The sequence below is a fragment of the Ostrea edulis genome, chromosome 3, assembly GCF_947568905.1.
Source record: "Ostrea edulis chromosome 3, xbOstEdul1.1, whole genome shotgun sequence".
NCBI lineage: Eukaryota > Metazoa > Mollusca > Bivalvia > Ostreida > Ostreidae > Ostrea > Ostrea edulis.
In genome coordinates, this window is record NC_079166.1 from 61,179,641 (window position 1) to 61,197,318 (window position 17,678).

Genomic DNA, 17,678 nt, shown 5'->3' on the forward strand with positions numbered 1-17,678 from the left:
GCCTAAGTATTAAATTTACAACATCTGACTACATGTATTTGCATCATGAATTACAAATCTGAAATACACATCTAGGGAAAGAAATAATAATTCTGTGGATTTAGAGCTTTTTTTAATTATTATTATTAAACAATCTTTCTACCACAGAATGTATTCCTTTTCAAACACATTCAAGCACCAACATACAAATCTTTAATTGGATAGGTTAAAGTAATACAAATTGTAAATGTATAATGTTTTGATCTATTATATAAGTATTGATCCATTTGCTTGAGAACTATACAAGTATCAGACTGAGCATCACGAGAGAGAGAGAGAGAGAGAGAGAGAGAGAGAGAGGAGAGAGAGAGAGAGCAGAGAAACAGGGGTTTTAAATGTTCAGTATCTCAATGGTCCCTAGGATTTAAATCCGGAATGTTATTGCACATCTACAGGACACCACTAATCAATAATCATTGTTCAAAATATGGTTTGTACTGCTTAAATGTTAAGAAAGATGGAAACATGGTTTTTGTAGAAAAATGTCGTTATCTTCACTATTTGACAATCCACCATCACTCGACTAAAGGGTTATGTCTAGGCTGGAGAAGTTGCCTACCATCTGACAAACATGCCACGGTTGCGAATTTCAGAAACATCCTTTTTAAAAATGATTTAAAATCCTATTTACAAGTTTTATTGACACCTAAATGATCTTTCATTGGTGTGTTGTGACCCAAACTTACGATGTCCACACGATATGTATCCTGGGGAACGGCACCACATACTTCATCTGGGGTGCGCCAGGTGATTGCGTTTTCGCATAAGGATGTCGTCTATCAGGTAGCAGCAATCTCCGACTTTAATGGTCTCTTCTCATGACAGTGCCTTCTTATCTTGCTAAGTTGGAGAATATCGGGGTATTTTTTTCTGCTCGGAACTTAACTGCTCTCGGTGTACGTGCCCTGGTCTAATTGCAGATTGGGACCATCATCGCTGAATTTCGACGGATGTTTTATTCTAACATGGTTGTATGATCACATGTGTTTTCATAATTTTTAAAGTGCCATCAATATAGAAATGGAATTCGAAAGTATCCCCGAGGTCCATTTTATTGGATGAATCAGCCGCGCCATGGCGGGAACATGGTCACGGGCATTGTTTTGATAACACAGGCTGGATATAAATTGTGGGCTTCCATCATAGGATGTGACATTGGAAAGGGATTCCCCACACACTGGGATCTGTAAAACTTTGCCACCAGCTAAATCGTTGCATAGCAGCAAGGAAACGCCTTCAACAAGAATAGGTCAATTGCCTACGATGACTTTGTAAATTAGATGTAGTTATTAAATGCGACCTCATATCCGAATCAAATGAAACTTTGATATATTGATGGGTACCAGGTAAGGAAGACCCCTATTGATTTTGGAGAGAAAAAGGTCAAAGGTCAAGGTCACAGTGACCGAATATAGAATGAAAATTTCAGAAAAATTTGGTTTCCGGATGATATCCCAAAAAAGTTAAATCCAAATCAAATGAAACTTTGATATATTGTTGAGTACCAGGTAAGGAAGACCCCTATTAATTTTGGAGAAAATAGGTCAAAGGTCAAGGTCACAATGACCGAATATAGAATGAAAATTTCAGAAAAAATTGGTTTCCGGATGATATCTCAGAAAATTTAAATCCGAATCAAATGAAACTTTGATATATTGTTGGGTTCCAGGTAAGGAAGACCCCTATTGCTTTTGGAGAAAAAAAAGGTCAAAGGTCAAGGTCACAATGACCGAATATAGAATGAAAATTTCAGAAATATTTTGTTTCCGGATGATAACTCAGAAAGTTTAAATCCGAATCAAATGATACTTAAAGATATTGTTATGTACCAGATAAGGAAGATCCCTATGGATTTTGGAGAAAATATGTAAAAGGTCAAGGTCACAATGACCAAAAATAGATTTAAAATTCCAAAAAAAAAATCGTTTCCGGAGGATAAATCAAATTTTTTTTATTTGAATCAAATGAAACTTGGATATATTGTTGGATACCAGCAAAGCAAGGCCCCTATTGATTTTGGAGAAAACAGGTCAAAGGTCAAGGTCACAGTGACCGAAAATAGATTGAAAAGTTCAGACAAATATGGTTTCTGGACAGTAACTCGAAAAGTTTAAAACTGAAATTAGTTCTTCACAATTATAAATATGCCATATCATTTCTGACTTTACAATGTATCCCATGCAACTCGGCTCATGCACCCCTGGGTGCATATATTGATTTTTCAATTTAGAGTCAATATAAAAAGAATTGGTACATCATTTTATCTAATGCAATGCCTTTCATATTGGAATTGGAAATGTCATACTATATTATATTTAAGTAAAGAACATCTGTATTAATTACATCAAGTTCAGTGGGGGGGGGGGGGGGGGGGGAGGGGGGGGGGTACCATAGATATGCAAACATTCACTGGTCATTTGTATGGAAGCTGTCGTGTATATATACAGGCTCGTAGGCAGGATTTTTCAAGGGGGGGTTACATAGACTCGCAACGCGAGTCTATCACCTCGCACCGCGAGGTGCCACTACGGCAGGGGGTCTGGGGTATTTGGTGCAAAATCCTGCAATCTAGCAATTTCCTGGCACTTAATTTGAATTTTGGAATCATGCCTTTTTTACTATGAATTTTCATAAAAAATCCCGACTTTAATAGTCACAATTCAAACAAAATGCCGACTTTAATAGTGCTTAGTAGTTTTCAAGGGGGGGTTCGTACGAACCCCACGAACCCCCCCCCCCCCCCCCTGGCTACGGGTATATATATATATATATATATATACTGAATGGGGTTTTTTTTTCGCGGATGAGGAAAGTTCGCCAATATTAAAATATTCATTCATATGTTACACTTTTTACATGGAAATTGCGACAAAACAAAACAACAGCAAAAAAATAATAATAAAGCGCCTTGATTTCCAACTACTTTTAAAAGAAAAATATTCCCTAGACCATAATTACCCAATATATGGTGTGAGTATAGTATGTTGGAAAGTTGACGATGAATCATAGAATGAAACAGGTTTTCTTCTATTATGAAAATACTTATCTAGATTAACGTACCGAATGAAGAGACAATCTGTTGTCGAATATAAAATATGCACATAAACTTTTCTCCCATCCTACCCTATACAACATAGGTGTTTCTTAAATACACAGTGGGTCGTTAAAACACAATCAACCTTAATTTACATCTGTGCATGGACGTAAACCAAAATCCCGCTTAATTTCTTCTCAGCTATATAACACGGTATATACAGGAACACTTTATCTGCAGTTGAAGTTTGTACATCATGTTTAGCAATCTGAAGATGTGGGCACACCGATATTTAGTGTTTGCGGTGCTGATGAGTATTTCGCATTGTAAGTAGAACCATTTACACATACTAATGGGTTTTTTTATTGAATTATATGTTTTAGGTAGTCCCACCCTCATGTTTAATATGGTTTAATTTAATCAATAACCAAAGAAATTGTATGTTGCCACGTTTTCAAAGACGTCAGACGGGAATGTTTTCTGGTTTTTATTTAACATAAAAATACATGAAACTGGGTAAAATTAATTTCGGCAATTTAAAAGCAACTACTACTTTAGACATTGTAGATATAATTTATTACATGTATGTCAAGGAAATTATTGTACGATAGATATACTGTAGAGAAAATACCAGTACAGGAGATATAAATCATTAACTATTTAAAGAAAATATTAAATATTCCAGTATGAACTAGTTTACCAGTGTTTTAATAATATATAGTGAATAAAATTTCCTCAAAAGATATAATTCTGTCATGGACGAAGTTTAATCAAAAATTTTGAGAAAAACTTTGACATTACAAGTATATATGAGGGTGGACCTACCTTTAATAGTCTCTTATACTGACATTTCTTCCCTTCTCTGTATTTTTATTCATTAATTTTGTAACATTACTGTCATTATTGTTACAGCCATCTTTAAAGTTTTACAAAAGAAATTATCAATCGGTATTCTGAATTTTTATCTGGGAGAATAGTCCTTCGCCTGCCTATTTGTTTTTCATTTTCTCCTTTTTTGTTTTTTGTTTTTCTTTTTTTCATTTTAATGTATGTGTCAAATTTTCTCTTTCCTTAAGGTGTATGATATAATTTGACCATTTTTTGTACCTCTAAAGGAAGATATTATTACATATGAAAGAATACTTACTTAATTCCATTTCTCTTGCAAGACATGACGCATTCTATGCTTTGATAGGCGGATCTAGCAATCTCCCTAAATGAAAATATATCTTAATGAAACAGCTAAAGTTGCCAATACTTGTACACGTATTATCGTTATATCAGAGTTTGTATTGAATATTTACTGTTAATAATTAAAAGTATTATGTGTGAGTTTAAGAAAATATACGTCTTGTTTGACATCGAGAAAAGAACATTGATTCATTTTATTGTACATATTTTATTCCGCTGATTTTAATTTCATAGGAGGTCTAACAACTTTTACAGTGCTGTAATATGGAATTTAATAATAATAATAAAAAAAGTACAACTGTCTTGGGTTATCAAGGAGGAGTGTCTCCATACCAAGTTACGTTATACGATATCAATGTGCTCAGCCAATCAAATTGCGTGTTACAAGTAAAACTGAATTGTTTCAGTTTGCAAAAAACACCAACAACAAAACGTCCAGCACTCTGCTTTGTTAACGTCCTCGGTCGTATGTCTAATGTCGTCTGCTGTGTACTTGTATATATCATGAAATGATACAGACAGGTGGGACATATGGAATCTCAAATGTTGGAAGGCGGTTACCATTGGCAACACATTTAGATCAAAAGCATGGGGCCTTAGATCAGATATGGGAGGTAGGGGGCCTTAGATCAGACATGAGATGTATGGAGCCTTAGATCAGACATGGTAGGTAGGGAGCCTTAGATCAGACATGGGAGGTAGGGGCCCTTAGATCAGACATGGTAGGTAGGGAGCCTTAGATCAGACATGGGAGGTAGGGGCCCTTTGATCAGACATGAGAGGTAGGGGGCCTTAGATCAGACATGGAAGGTAGGGGGTCTTAGAGTCGCCAAGTCTCTACCTGGACTGCATTCAAGATCGTAGCGGCTAGCTAAGGGGCTAGGTATGGTGACTGATCTATGCCGTTTTACAAGTCGTCTTTTCGTTATTTTGAGGTAAAAAGTAGCTACTATCATCATTTTATCGTCGTTTCGTTATCTCGGGACGAAACATCGCTAAAATATCTTTTTGTTGTCATTTTATTTTCTCCAGAACCACTGGGCCAATTTCAATCAAACTTGATACAAACTATCCTTAGGTGAAGGAGATTCACGTATGTTCAATGAAGGGTCATGTTTTCTTCAAAGGGGAAATAATCACAAAAATGCAGAAATAGGGAGGCCGAGGGGCCATTTAAGAATTTTCTTCTCAAGCATCAATGGGCCAGAAAATCTAAAATTTACATAAAAGCTTCCCGATAAAGTGGAAATTCAAGTTTGTAAAACTCATGACACCTGGGGGCAGGGTAGGTCACAATAGGGGATCAAAGTTTTACATGTGAATGTATAGGGAACCAAACTTGGCACAAAGCATCCCTATATGGAATTTGTTGATATGAAAGACCATACCCGTCCACAAGGGCATATGACAATGAATGAATTTGTAGTCAAGTTAATTTAATAACTAAGTTTGATGATTAATGAAGTTATTACCTTTGAAAAGTTTTTTTCTGAACCAAGCTGCTTGTATAATGATAGTTTTGCTTAAGCTTGTTTATTGCTAGGAATTCTGCTCGGGTGAGCGATATGGCCCATGCACCTCTTTTTTCACCTTGAAATCTAAACACCAATTGAGATGGACTAAACGCAATTTTTGACGCAATTTCTGTTTGAATTTGCAAGTGCTTGCTTTCTCTCTCAAAATGAGTCGTAACATTCTATCAATAACATTTCATAAACTTCCATTTGTTTTTAAAAGCGGTGCAGTCGAGAGTAGTCAGCGCCAGTCCTCTAGGAGACAATTCCGTAGTGATCATCACTCCTCAAGACGACAATAATCCCGGAGTGGCCACCACTCCTCAAGAAGAGAATAATCCCGGAGTGGCCACCGTTCCTCCAGACGATCAAGAGGACCAAGGCGTTACCTCTTGTAATGGTTTGTCAGAGTCCGATAGCTCCAGTGACGGCTCAGAATCTAGTGACTCCGGCTCTGGTAGTGGATCCAGCTCTGATAGTGGATCCAGCTCTGATAGTGGATCCAGCTCTGATAGTGACTCCAGCTCTGATAGTGGATCCAGCTCTGATAGTGACTCCAGCTCTGATAGTGGATCCAGCTCTGATAGTGACTCCGGCTCTGATAGTGGATCCAGCTCTGATAGTGACTCCGGCTCTGGTAGAAGATCCAGCTCTGATAGTGACTCCGGCTCTGGTAGTGGATCCAGCTCTGATAGTGACTCCAGCTCTGGTAGTGACTCCGGCTCTGATAGTGGTTCCGACTCCTCTAGTGGTTCCAGCTCCGGTAGCGACGCCGACTCTGATCACAGTCCGCCAGAACCTATTAACTCGTGAAAATCTAGCGACTCGTATGCAAGTTCCGATTCCAGTTTTGCTTCGTCAAAAAGATTATAAATGCTTTTGCATATGTAGTTTGATTTTATTTGATAAATAAAGCGATAAAAGATAATTTTATTTTATTTTTCATGAAATATATCAAGGAATTAAGATACAAATATGATAGTCACATGATACATAAAACTCAGTAGTATTGTACAGGCCTTATTACCATACAATAAATTTAACCATATACAGTCTATCCCACTTATATTGAAGTCACTTATATTGATCTACCTGTTACAGGTCGAGGCGTCTGCTGTTGGACTGTTAGTCCCCGAGGGTCTCTACAGCCCAGTAGCTAAGTACTTCGTTACTAGCTTGAAAATACGGATGTATATTTAATTGCTGTTATAAAATTTAGAAATTCATTTCAAAATTAAGGAATATCTCCCTCACGCATAGCTCTTATCCTTGGACGAATTTGACTCCACTTTTTTGGCACACTATTTTTCCCTATAATAGCTCTAAAACTTCATTGTTATTTCGGATTTCAAACATTTCGGTTGAGCATCACTAAAGAGACATTGTTTGTCGAAATGCGCATCTGGTTCATCAAAATTGGTACCGTATAAGTTTTACATTGAAGTAAAAATAAATCCCCAGTAATGTTATTCATATGATTCAATATTGGTGATATTGAACTTAGGCTGTCTAGTAAACCACGCTTATAACGAAATACAGGGGACGAACAATTTCGATTTGTTATAAACGTAATTCGTTATATCCACCGAGTTCAAAATAGAATTTAAATTACATATTCGTAAATCATTTAAAGACTGAAGTAGGTTTATATAACAATATATATAGAAAATTATCTCTAATTTTTTAAAGCCGAATTTTAGGTTTGATTCAACATTTAAATCGACCTTTCGCCGATCAGGTTATTGTAAAGAAACCTGTTAATATTTAACTTCGTTTGATACACTGGCAATTTTATCGCTTGGGTTCGAATTTACTATTAAAGAGTAAAGGTATAGAACACTAAATATAGGATACCCAAGTTAGCCGGTGTAAAAACAATAAACCAAATTGTATAAAATTCTACTCTATATTCTAATATATTTATACATAATCAATCTACATTACTACCAAAGTTCATCCCGAAATGCCGTATACTTCTCAAGATATGTGGAAGCGAATTCAGAAAAATGCCTATTATTTTTGGCCGACTTTTAACTGGGCCCTGGCACTATACGACTAAAGAGAATCTTTGAGCTTTGCAACAAGCTATTACACAGAATACGCAGCATTCGATGTCATTTTTAAGTTGAACGTCTTACCCAATTCATAAACTGAAGTTCGTAATATCTCCAAGTGACTGAAAATTGTAATTTTTTTTTTATAATTTCATATTATTAAAAAACACTCGAATCAGCTCATTGTCGTTTCAAGACGGCTCCTCGGGGTTGGGGCTTTGGGGCATTTTGAACTTCGGGAAGCATCACCTTTACGTCGAATCTTCGCCCCTACAAAGCCACTCGCCTTCAAAAGCTCAGGATCTCGGTCTAGCTGATGTTTTGAAAAGTATTCCGAACACAACCGGCTGATTTCTTTTGCATCAAACTTGTCTATGGTCCATGCTATCCTCCGAGCTGCATCCTTTGGGAACTTTTAAAAAGTTGAATCCGCACCACTTCTTCTGAATATTGGTGCAGCCGAATGCCTCACAATACACCTTAGTCCATTAATTGACTAAGTACACAGATAATGATGTTAAAGCGTTGCATTGATAGAATAATATTGGATTATCACCTTAATTAATGGCTGCCGGCAATCGGATACCACGCGCTTGTCCTTTGCCGTAACCGGTACGGAAATAGCCGAGTAGTTACGATTGGGCCGCCGCCAGACTACATGCCTTCTCATACCAATTGTCACATATGACGTCACAGTAATATGGTGCGTAAATCTCCGATCAAAATATGCATATTGTTGTGTTAGAATTTCAACTCTCTGTTAATATGCTCACAGCAATTATTGTATTTAATATCCTTTTCAACTATATTACAAAGAATATTTTTCATAAAATTATGCAAATTTTCAAAATACGAGACAAGTCCTCTAAAAACTACATAGAATGAAAATCACTTCGCTGTGAGCGAAAATTTGTTATAAACATGTTCGCTGTAAACGTGCTTTACTGTGATGGACAAATCAGGTTGGTCCCCTGAATTTAAATATATTCGAAGTAAACTGTGTGATTATGTAAAACTTATACGGTACCAATTTTGATGCACCAGATGCGCATTTCGACAAATAATGCCTCTTCAGTGATGCTCAACCGAAATGTTTGAAATCCGAAATAACTATGAAGGTTTAGAGCTAAATATAGCCAAAAAAACAGCGTGCCAAAAAAGTGGAGCCAAATTCGTCCAAGGATAAGAGCTATGCATGAGGGAGATAATCCTTAATTTTGAAATGAATTTCTAAATTGTATAACAGAAATTAAATATGCATCCGTATTTTCAAGCTAGTAACGAAGTACTTAGCTACTGGGCTGTAGAGATTATGCATTTCATGAGAATTGATGATTCAATTACCTCAGTAATTTGAGTTTACCCTTAATATACAATGAATTCATATGAGAAAAACATTGTGATCTGATAAACTTAGTCCTGTAATACAAACCCTGTTATACAACAGATTCATGCATGCATGTATATTATACATGTACGAGCATAATTGAAATACAATAGACGTAGCCATATAATACAAGCATTAAGGAGCAATAACCTGATGCATATATTATACGAACATTGCAATGCAATAAATGTAGCCACATGTTACAAACATTGAAATACCATAACCGAAATCATAAGTTACAACCACTGAGATAAAAAGAACTTAGCCAAGTGTAAAGGATTGAGATAAAATTAACATAGCCATGAAAAAGTGAAGATAACGAACAGTGATCAAACTCATAACTCCTATGAAGAATACAAAATTCAGATTAGGACAAATATGGACCCCCTGGACACACCTGAGGTGGGAGTGGATTCCTAGCGGGAGTAAGCATCTCCTGTCGACCGGTCACACCTACCACGAGTCCTATATCTTGATCAGGTAAACGAAGGAATATGATACAAGCTTTGAGATGAAATAAACTTAGGCCATAATGAAATATATGTGTTTTTCCTATTTCACTCCCCAAAAAATTAGGTAGCAGGGTAGGTAGGTAAAAGTTTTGTTTTATTAAATCATTTTATTTGAAATCTTAAGTTTTTTATACGCTTTCAATACAGGTTTATATAAATGTACATTACAAATATTTTTCAGATCAATAGCATAAAAAAATCAGAGAAACTCATATTTAATGCGAAAAGAAAAAATTCCAAATTCAGGAATTTTGTTTTCTTTTACATACATATATATCATTAATAAAATATATAGGGTCGGCAGCAAAATGGTAGGTAGGATCGGGAAACCGGAAACACATATTTTATTTCGGCCTTAGTGATATGTTGGAAACATTCAGATACAATAAATTTAGTAACATCATACAAGATTTGAGATCAAACAAACTTGGGCATATGTTAACAACATAGAGATAGAATGTCCTACTACATGTAGCTATATTTGCAAATACTGAAATGAAATGAAATTAGTCATATGATACAATCATTGAGATGCAATCAAACTATAACAAAAAATAAAAAAAAAACAACGAAAGATTGAGTAATGATAAACAGTGTTAGATATAATACAAAGATTGAGATATAGAATAAATTTAGTCATATAATGAGATACAATTAACTTACGATTGGCATGGAACAATGATCGAGAACTTGAGATATAATGAAATTATCCGCACTGTACCTGTTTTGTAATTAACTTAAAGTTATAGAGAAAAAAATAGCGGTCACGATGGCTGAGTGGTTGAAGTGTCGACTTTGTGACAGGGATGGTGAGTTTGAGCCCCGGTCGTATCTTGGTAACAGCTTAGTTGCGTCAAAACTACTAAATAATTGCTCCTTCACCAAACATTCTGCATTTAGAGGTGAGCGTCATGGGTCTTTCGAATGAGCCCTTAAAACTGCGGTCTTGTGTCAGGAATATGAGTTAGCAATAAATATAAAGAATCCTCCCAACTACAGCCTGGAGCGCTGTAAGTCTTAAATGCATTACTCTAAAATTTAATCAGTACCCCTTGTTTATCATAAGAGGCGATTAAATTGGGCAGTCCTTCGGATGAGACCGCAAAAACCGAAGGGCCCGTGTCACAGCAGATGTGGCACGTTAAAGATCCTTCCCTGCTAAAAGACCTTAAGCGCCGATCACAAGCCAAAACTTTGCAGCTCCCTCTCAGGTAATGGTGATGTCTCAATATTCATGAATGAAAAATTCTTGAGAGGGACGTTAAACAATATAAAAACAAATTGATTTGAATGACAAATTCTAGATTGGACATAAATGCAACAAACAAACAATTAAACAATAACTTGGCCATATAATGCTTTAGAACATGCCTTACTTTTTCAGCCAATCAAATACCACGAAATCTTGCAAAGAATTGGTTCTTCTTGATGAAGAATCGTTCTATTCTTCAGCTGCTGAACAGTGTTTGATTGGTTCATTTTGCAAAAAGCTGTAAAATGGGCGTTTCTTTATTGATTTTATAGAATAAACCCAAACAAACAAACATTGATGCATATACAAAACAAATAATGATACAAAACAAATACTCAATATAACAACACTAAAAAGCTTACTACAAAATGCCTTGAAGTTCAAACAATGTAGATAAAGCATTCATTTCGATAATTCGTAGTAGGTGATCCCTATTTCTAGATCGGGTTTTAAATCGGTTTTTTTTTTTTTAAGAAAAGAAAACATACACGTGCTGTACGTAACGTTTCTCAATAATATATAATTGTCATGACATTTTAGATACAATTCACCTGCATCCTATCTTCTTTCTACATTAAAATAATAAAATCAGGTTTGTTTTAGAATTAATAAAACGTAAAAATGTAAAATCCGTTCCTAATACAACATTATTGTAGCAAAGAAAAATAAAAATCTTTTAATTAGATAAATAAGAGATCGAACTCTGGACATTTGCATTAATACATACACGTAATTTAATTAAATTGAGCTAACAAGACCGATATGGGAAATATAGTTATGTTACTACAATATACAATGTATACTTCTAACCTACAAGAACTCTTCATATTTAGGAGACAAAATAACCGTTTTTAGGGGGAAATGGCAGAAAAGTGGCGTGTGACCTTACTTAATTGTCTATGCAAATGACACGAATATGTTGTCGAATGAATACATAAATTCGTGACAAAAATACTAGTAATCATTCTCTCACCGAGGGCGCGTTTCGCAAGGTTTACTTACACCTCTTGTCAATGTTTGGAATCACGTGACAATATATAATCACATCATATAAACAACCATTCTGGTTTCCTTTCCCTGTAAAACGTTCTGGCAACAGGTGATACATTGGGTTCTTTTCATAGCCCACTGGCACATTGATAAGTACATATGTACCATAAATTTAGCTGTTTGTCTCTTATTTTACAAGTTTTATCGTATTTTTACAGCCTTTCTTACTTTCCACGTTAATGTCTTACATTCACACACATATTACGAAGTAGTTCCAAATTTAGGATCAGAAAACGGCGATTATAAACAATTTACAGTAAGCATCAATTTAATTGCACCAAAAGCTTTTCATATGACTAAATACATGTATTTAGTCGAAATCATAAATGCTGGATATTAGAAGCTTTTACAAGATTTCTGCAATAAGCCATTGACAGAGGTATAGTGCGAGTAGCGGACGGAACTCTGGGTAGAAAATGAAAAAGAAAATGAAAAATAATATTGTCTGTTACCTCGCGCCGACAAATCTATACTTATAAATCAACAAATTTTGCCCATAAACTCCGAGACACTTGCTCCAGAGTACTGTTTGAAACTTTGATATTGTTCCATATATGAGGTGAAGACTGTAACCTATATAATAGAATCTTACTTGGTTAGTAAATGTCGTAAAATCAATTAAAAACCTACTTTCGTGTCCATAAACTACCCCGAAATAGCAAAAATGACAATACAGTGGCGGACACGCTTTGGCGGATCTAAGCCAGTTTTATGTTTTTTATTTTTGATAATAACTTAAGTTGATACGATATGAAGTAAATCCGTTGTTAATCGATGCTTGATTTTGATCTTACAGAAGAAATAAGTTTTGATGATTTTTTGAATAAATAAAATATGCCTGTTTCTTTCTGTAATCCGTGATTTTAGTCTTGAATCAGTCTTATGGAAATTTCCAGAACGCGCCAAGAACGAGCCATTGCATCACGATAAAGGCTTAGGTCTACAACCAGTCGCACATTCTCGGGTCTTTCTGGCAAACTGGGAAGTTGTGATTGGTTTACAATAAAATCAGCATAACGTTGTGTAGATTGATTGATTTATTGAATATGGTTTAACGTTCCTCTCGAGAACCTTTCACTCAAATAGAGACGTCACTATTGACGGTAAAGGGGTCCAAAATTTAGGCTTATGCTCAGCGCTAACGGCCTTTGAGCAGTGAGGATTCTTTACCAAGTGACACATGCTGTGACACGGGACCTAGGTTTGTGTGGTCTCATACGAAGGAACGCTCCATTTAGTCGTCTCTTACGACAAACCAGAGGTACTGAGGACCTATCCTTACCCGGTTCTACACGGGAAAAATTGTATTTGTGTCATGATTTTAACAATCCAGTTAGAGAGCTTTATGGACATCATAATCATGCATTTTTTCTGAAATATATATGACAGTAGAGAAGATTTTCTAAGATGTGTTCACTGTGTTTTATGCTTATGATAGTTTTGACTTGGCCCATATTTATCATTTTATGAAGATCTTATTCAACCAAGGACATCCCCCTCCCGAGACCAACGATCTGACACATCGATAATTTTTTTTAATACGATATTCATCTAATATTTTCGATGTTCTTAATTTTTTCCGTGATTATAGAAGTCAATGTTACAAGTTTTTGTAATAATTCATTAACAGTTACTGATGTGTACTAACATGGATACACACGCAAAAGTCCTTATTTTGGTTAAACATGTTTTGTGATGACACAAATCTTGAAAGTAAGTAATAAGTCGAAAACTGTCCAATATGTCAGATATCGAATGGTCCGGTTCAATTTATCCTTGGTCAACTATTCGACATGACGGATTACAATTTCGTTCGTAAAATCATTATCTACTTTTCAATACGGAGAGAGATCCTTTAGGTTACATGTACATAAGGAATATTTGATTTGGAGCTCCAAGTGAATTCCTAATAATCACGTTTTATTTACTGTATATGATATCAATAAATGTAACATAACTAATGCACACAATTATTCAAATATGGTTTTTAAATGCATTTGAATTAAAGATCTTGTTCATTCAATTCATGTGCGCAACAATTCAAACATTAAAAAAGTCCTTCCTCTATGTCTGCGTGGGATTTCATCTAGTTTCTTATATTTTTTATAGTCGGTTATTTAAAGAGATTTTATCTCGTGCTACTTGTTCAATTGTAAATCGTTCAAGTTCAAGTTTCTTTATTCACCCAAACCAACAATACGTGGTACATGAGGTCAAGTACATGTGATACATTCCAATGGAAAAAGGGATACAGGGAAGAGAGACACAAACATAATCATGTTCACATAAGGGCGGGACAGAAAAGAAGGAAGCGAGAAAAAATAAAGTAGAATATATGGACAGACTAAATCGTATATTTTTGTTATAAACAAACATAGGTTTCTCAATTTTTTAACAATTGTAGTTGACATTATTTCAGAAAATTTAACCACATTTGAAATTGCACAATACCTTGAATGTAAAAATTGTTTTCTTATGGCACACATTGATTTGCATTCTAAAATAAAATGAAACTCGTCTGCAATTTGACCTGAATTACAAAGTGTACAAAATCTTTGATTCAAAGGAATATTTGCCCACCTGACTGTCTCTACTGGGAGCCGATGATTCGAGCTTCTGAATTTGATGAATATTTTTCTAAGTTTAATAGGTAAGTTTTTAAGGTATTTTCACGACCAAAGTGGGACTTCAAAATTCTATAAATTTGGCCTTTTGATGAATTATTAATATCACTTTCCCATTTTTGAATGAATTGATCACTTAAACGTTGTATAACAATAGAAAGGACCATATTTTTGTCTATTTAAGAATCTTACCCGTCCCATATATTTGGGACACCACATGAAGACAGGATTTTGTGAATACAATTTATCCATTGCTAATACCTTTTTTAGAATGTTGCAGACGTAAATATTTATACAATACACAGTCGATTTTGTTTTCTGTACAAGTCAATAGATTAGTCTAAAAAGAAATCATTCTCGTAAAAACATTTATATATTTAATGGAAAGCGCCCAGTTTTGCCACACACCATATAGGAGGGTGTACTACTCTTTAAATGAAAAATATGTTTCAAATTTTTTAAATGTATACGTTCAATAATATCAAGATATTCATAACCCCAAATTTCACAACCATATATCAAAAGATCAAACAGATTCGATAGGTAAATTGAATTATCTTATCGTATTCAAAACACCGTACATCGCCTTTTGTGCTTGTTCACAGAAATGTGTTTTTGCTTTACAGAAAGAGCCTGACCGAGAAAATATAATTCCTGAATATTTAAATTCTTTTACAGTTTCTATGGCATTACCATTGTAATAGAATGTCTTAGTCGACATTCGACCTTTTGAAAAAATTTAAATCTTAGTTTTGTTATAACATTTACATTCAGTTTCCTTCGTGAACAATACAAATAAAAACTATCTAAAGCATTTTGTAAGTCTACATCTGTTTCATCCATAATAACAGTATCGTCAGCATATAACAAAATAAAAAGTTTCAGATATACATGTACATATGATTCATCTTCAAGTATACTTGTTACACTTTGCAGACCAACACTGTTTTTATCCAGCAAAAACTGTTCCAGATCATTGATATATATAAGGAAAAGAGAAATGATGATAAAATTTCCCCTAAACGGTCTCCAATGTTAGAGTTAAAGCAATCTGTAGTTGTACCATTCAGATTCACCATAGACTTTTAAAATACCTTCGTACATATTTTTAATGTAATTGAAGCATTTTCCCTCAATCCCATTTTTCAATAGTTTATGCCATAATCCAAATCTCCAAACCGTATCAAATGCTTGTTTAAAATCTATGAAAGCGCGGAAATTATTTTTTCCTTCATACTATAAGTAAAAATTACTTACTTAATTTCTTCTCTATATGGCTAATTGATTTCACCTACAGACATCCAATTGTACTATAGCTAATTATAGTGTGCTATGTGCATATATGAACACCATGTCTAAAACCTGTCGCCAGCCATTAAAAATACAGTTTTACCAAACACTAGTACGTATTAAATTTCCCAATGGGGATGCAAAATTCGAGAGAGAAGAAAACCAGTTTTGTTGGTTTTAAATGGATATTTACCGGTGTAGCACCTAATGTAAAAACTCTTCTTCAAAAATTAAATTTCAGTAATTTTGAAAATGCATGAAGGTACAGCGTATGAATGGCGACAATACATATATATTATTACTACAGTAACTTGATCCGAAGAGTCGGATCACGTCGAGTTGACAGGCGCGGATCATTAGATCACACGAGACGCGAAGCGTCGAGTTTGATCTGATGATCCGCGCCTGTCAACGAGACGTGATCCAACTCTTCGGATCAAGTTACTGTAGTAATGATAAATTTATTATATACCCCTTCTGCATTTAATCCACATTTATAAGATAATAAATGTAATCCAAATCATCAGAAACACAGACATACCATGAAATTATGTTTTGTGTACGCAGTTTTGTTTTGTGACGCGGTCAATATTTCCACTTATTATATACTTTCAATTTCATCTCTTCTTTTTTCTTTAAAAGTTTGCGGGCATATATCACACGATATACGCCCGGAAACATTCCGGCCCGCAGACATTACGTCACATTAAAATTTCTACGCCGTTAATTTTCAAATTTTTCGTGTTTTTCATCTTTTACTCAGTTAAACCGATAAAGTTATTGTTAAAAATAAAATTATTGTTAGTTTCTAAATGAAATTGAAAGTATATAATAAAAAGGTTATAGACTTTGTATGGGAAATATGACGACCTCGTTTATTGTCGCGGACGGACCTCGCAAGCTCGGTCCGTTTACGCGCCAAAAAACTCGGTCGTTATATTTATAGGTTATAGACTTTGTATTGGAAAATATGACGACCGAGTTTTAGAAACTAATAATAATTCTATTTTAACAATTTCTTTATTGGTTTAACTGAGTAAAAGATGAAAAACACGAAAAATTTGAAAATTAACGGCGTAGTGTATTGATTGTGACGTAATGTTTGCGGGCCGGAATGTTTCCGGGCATATATCGTGTGATATATGCCCGCAAACTTTTAAAGAAAAAAGAAGAGATGAAATTGAAAGTATATAATAAATATATATATTATTACTACAGTAACTTGATCCGAAGAGTCGGACCATGTCGAGTTGACAGGCGCGGATCATCAGATCACACGAGACGCGAAGCGTCGAGTTTGATCTGATGATCCGCGCCTGTCAACGAGACGTGATCCAACTCTTCGGATCAAGTTACTGTAGTAATGATAAATTTATTATATACCCCCTTCTGCACTTTAAATCCACATTTATAAGATGATAAATGTAATCCAAATTATTAAAAATACAGACATACAATGAAATTATATTTTGTGTACGCAGTTTTGTTTGTGACGCGGTCAAAATTTTCAACAAATAACGTTGCAATCTCTACCCAGAGTTGTCGTTCCTTGCTCTCACTTACACCTCTGTTAACGTCTCAAATTAAGCAATGTTATTCCACATGTGAATCCACTTTTTTACGGCTAATAAAACTAAGAACTATTTTATAAAATATCTGGAAAATGTAGGACAAGCAACTATTTGTATATATTTTTTTCCATTACTATATATTCTTCATGTACCTATCTAT

The 17,678-nt window shown here is 34.8% G+C and overlaps 1 protein-coding gene across 1 annotated transcript; it reads left to right on the plus strand.

Moving 5' to 3' along the window:
* The first annotated feature begins 3,229 nt into the window (after positions 1 to 3,229).
* On the plus strand, positions 3,230 to 6,689 carry LOC125676347 (clumping factor A-like). The gene is made up of 2 exons (XM_056158426.1): positions 3,230 to 3,399; positions 6,002 to 6,689. Exons 1-2 carry the CDS (start codon positions 3,330 to 3,332, stop codon positions 6,589 to 6,591), a joined length of 660 nt encoding a protein of 219 aa, XP_056014401.1. The 5' UTR covers positions 3,230 to 3,329; the 3' UTR covers positions 6,592 to 6,689.
* The last annotated feature ends 10,989 nt before the right edge of the window (positions 6,690 to 17,678 follow it).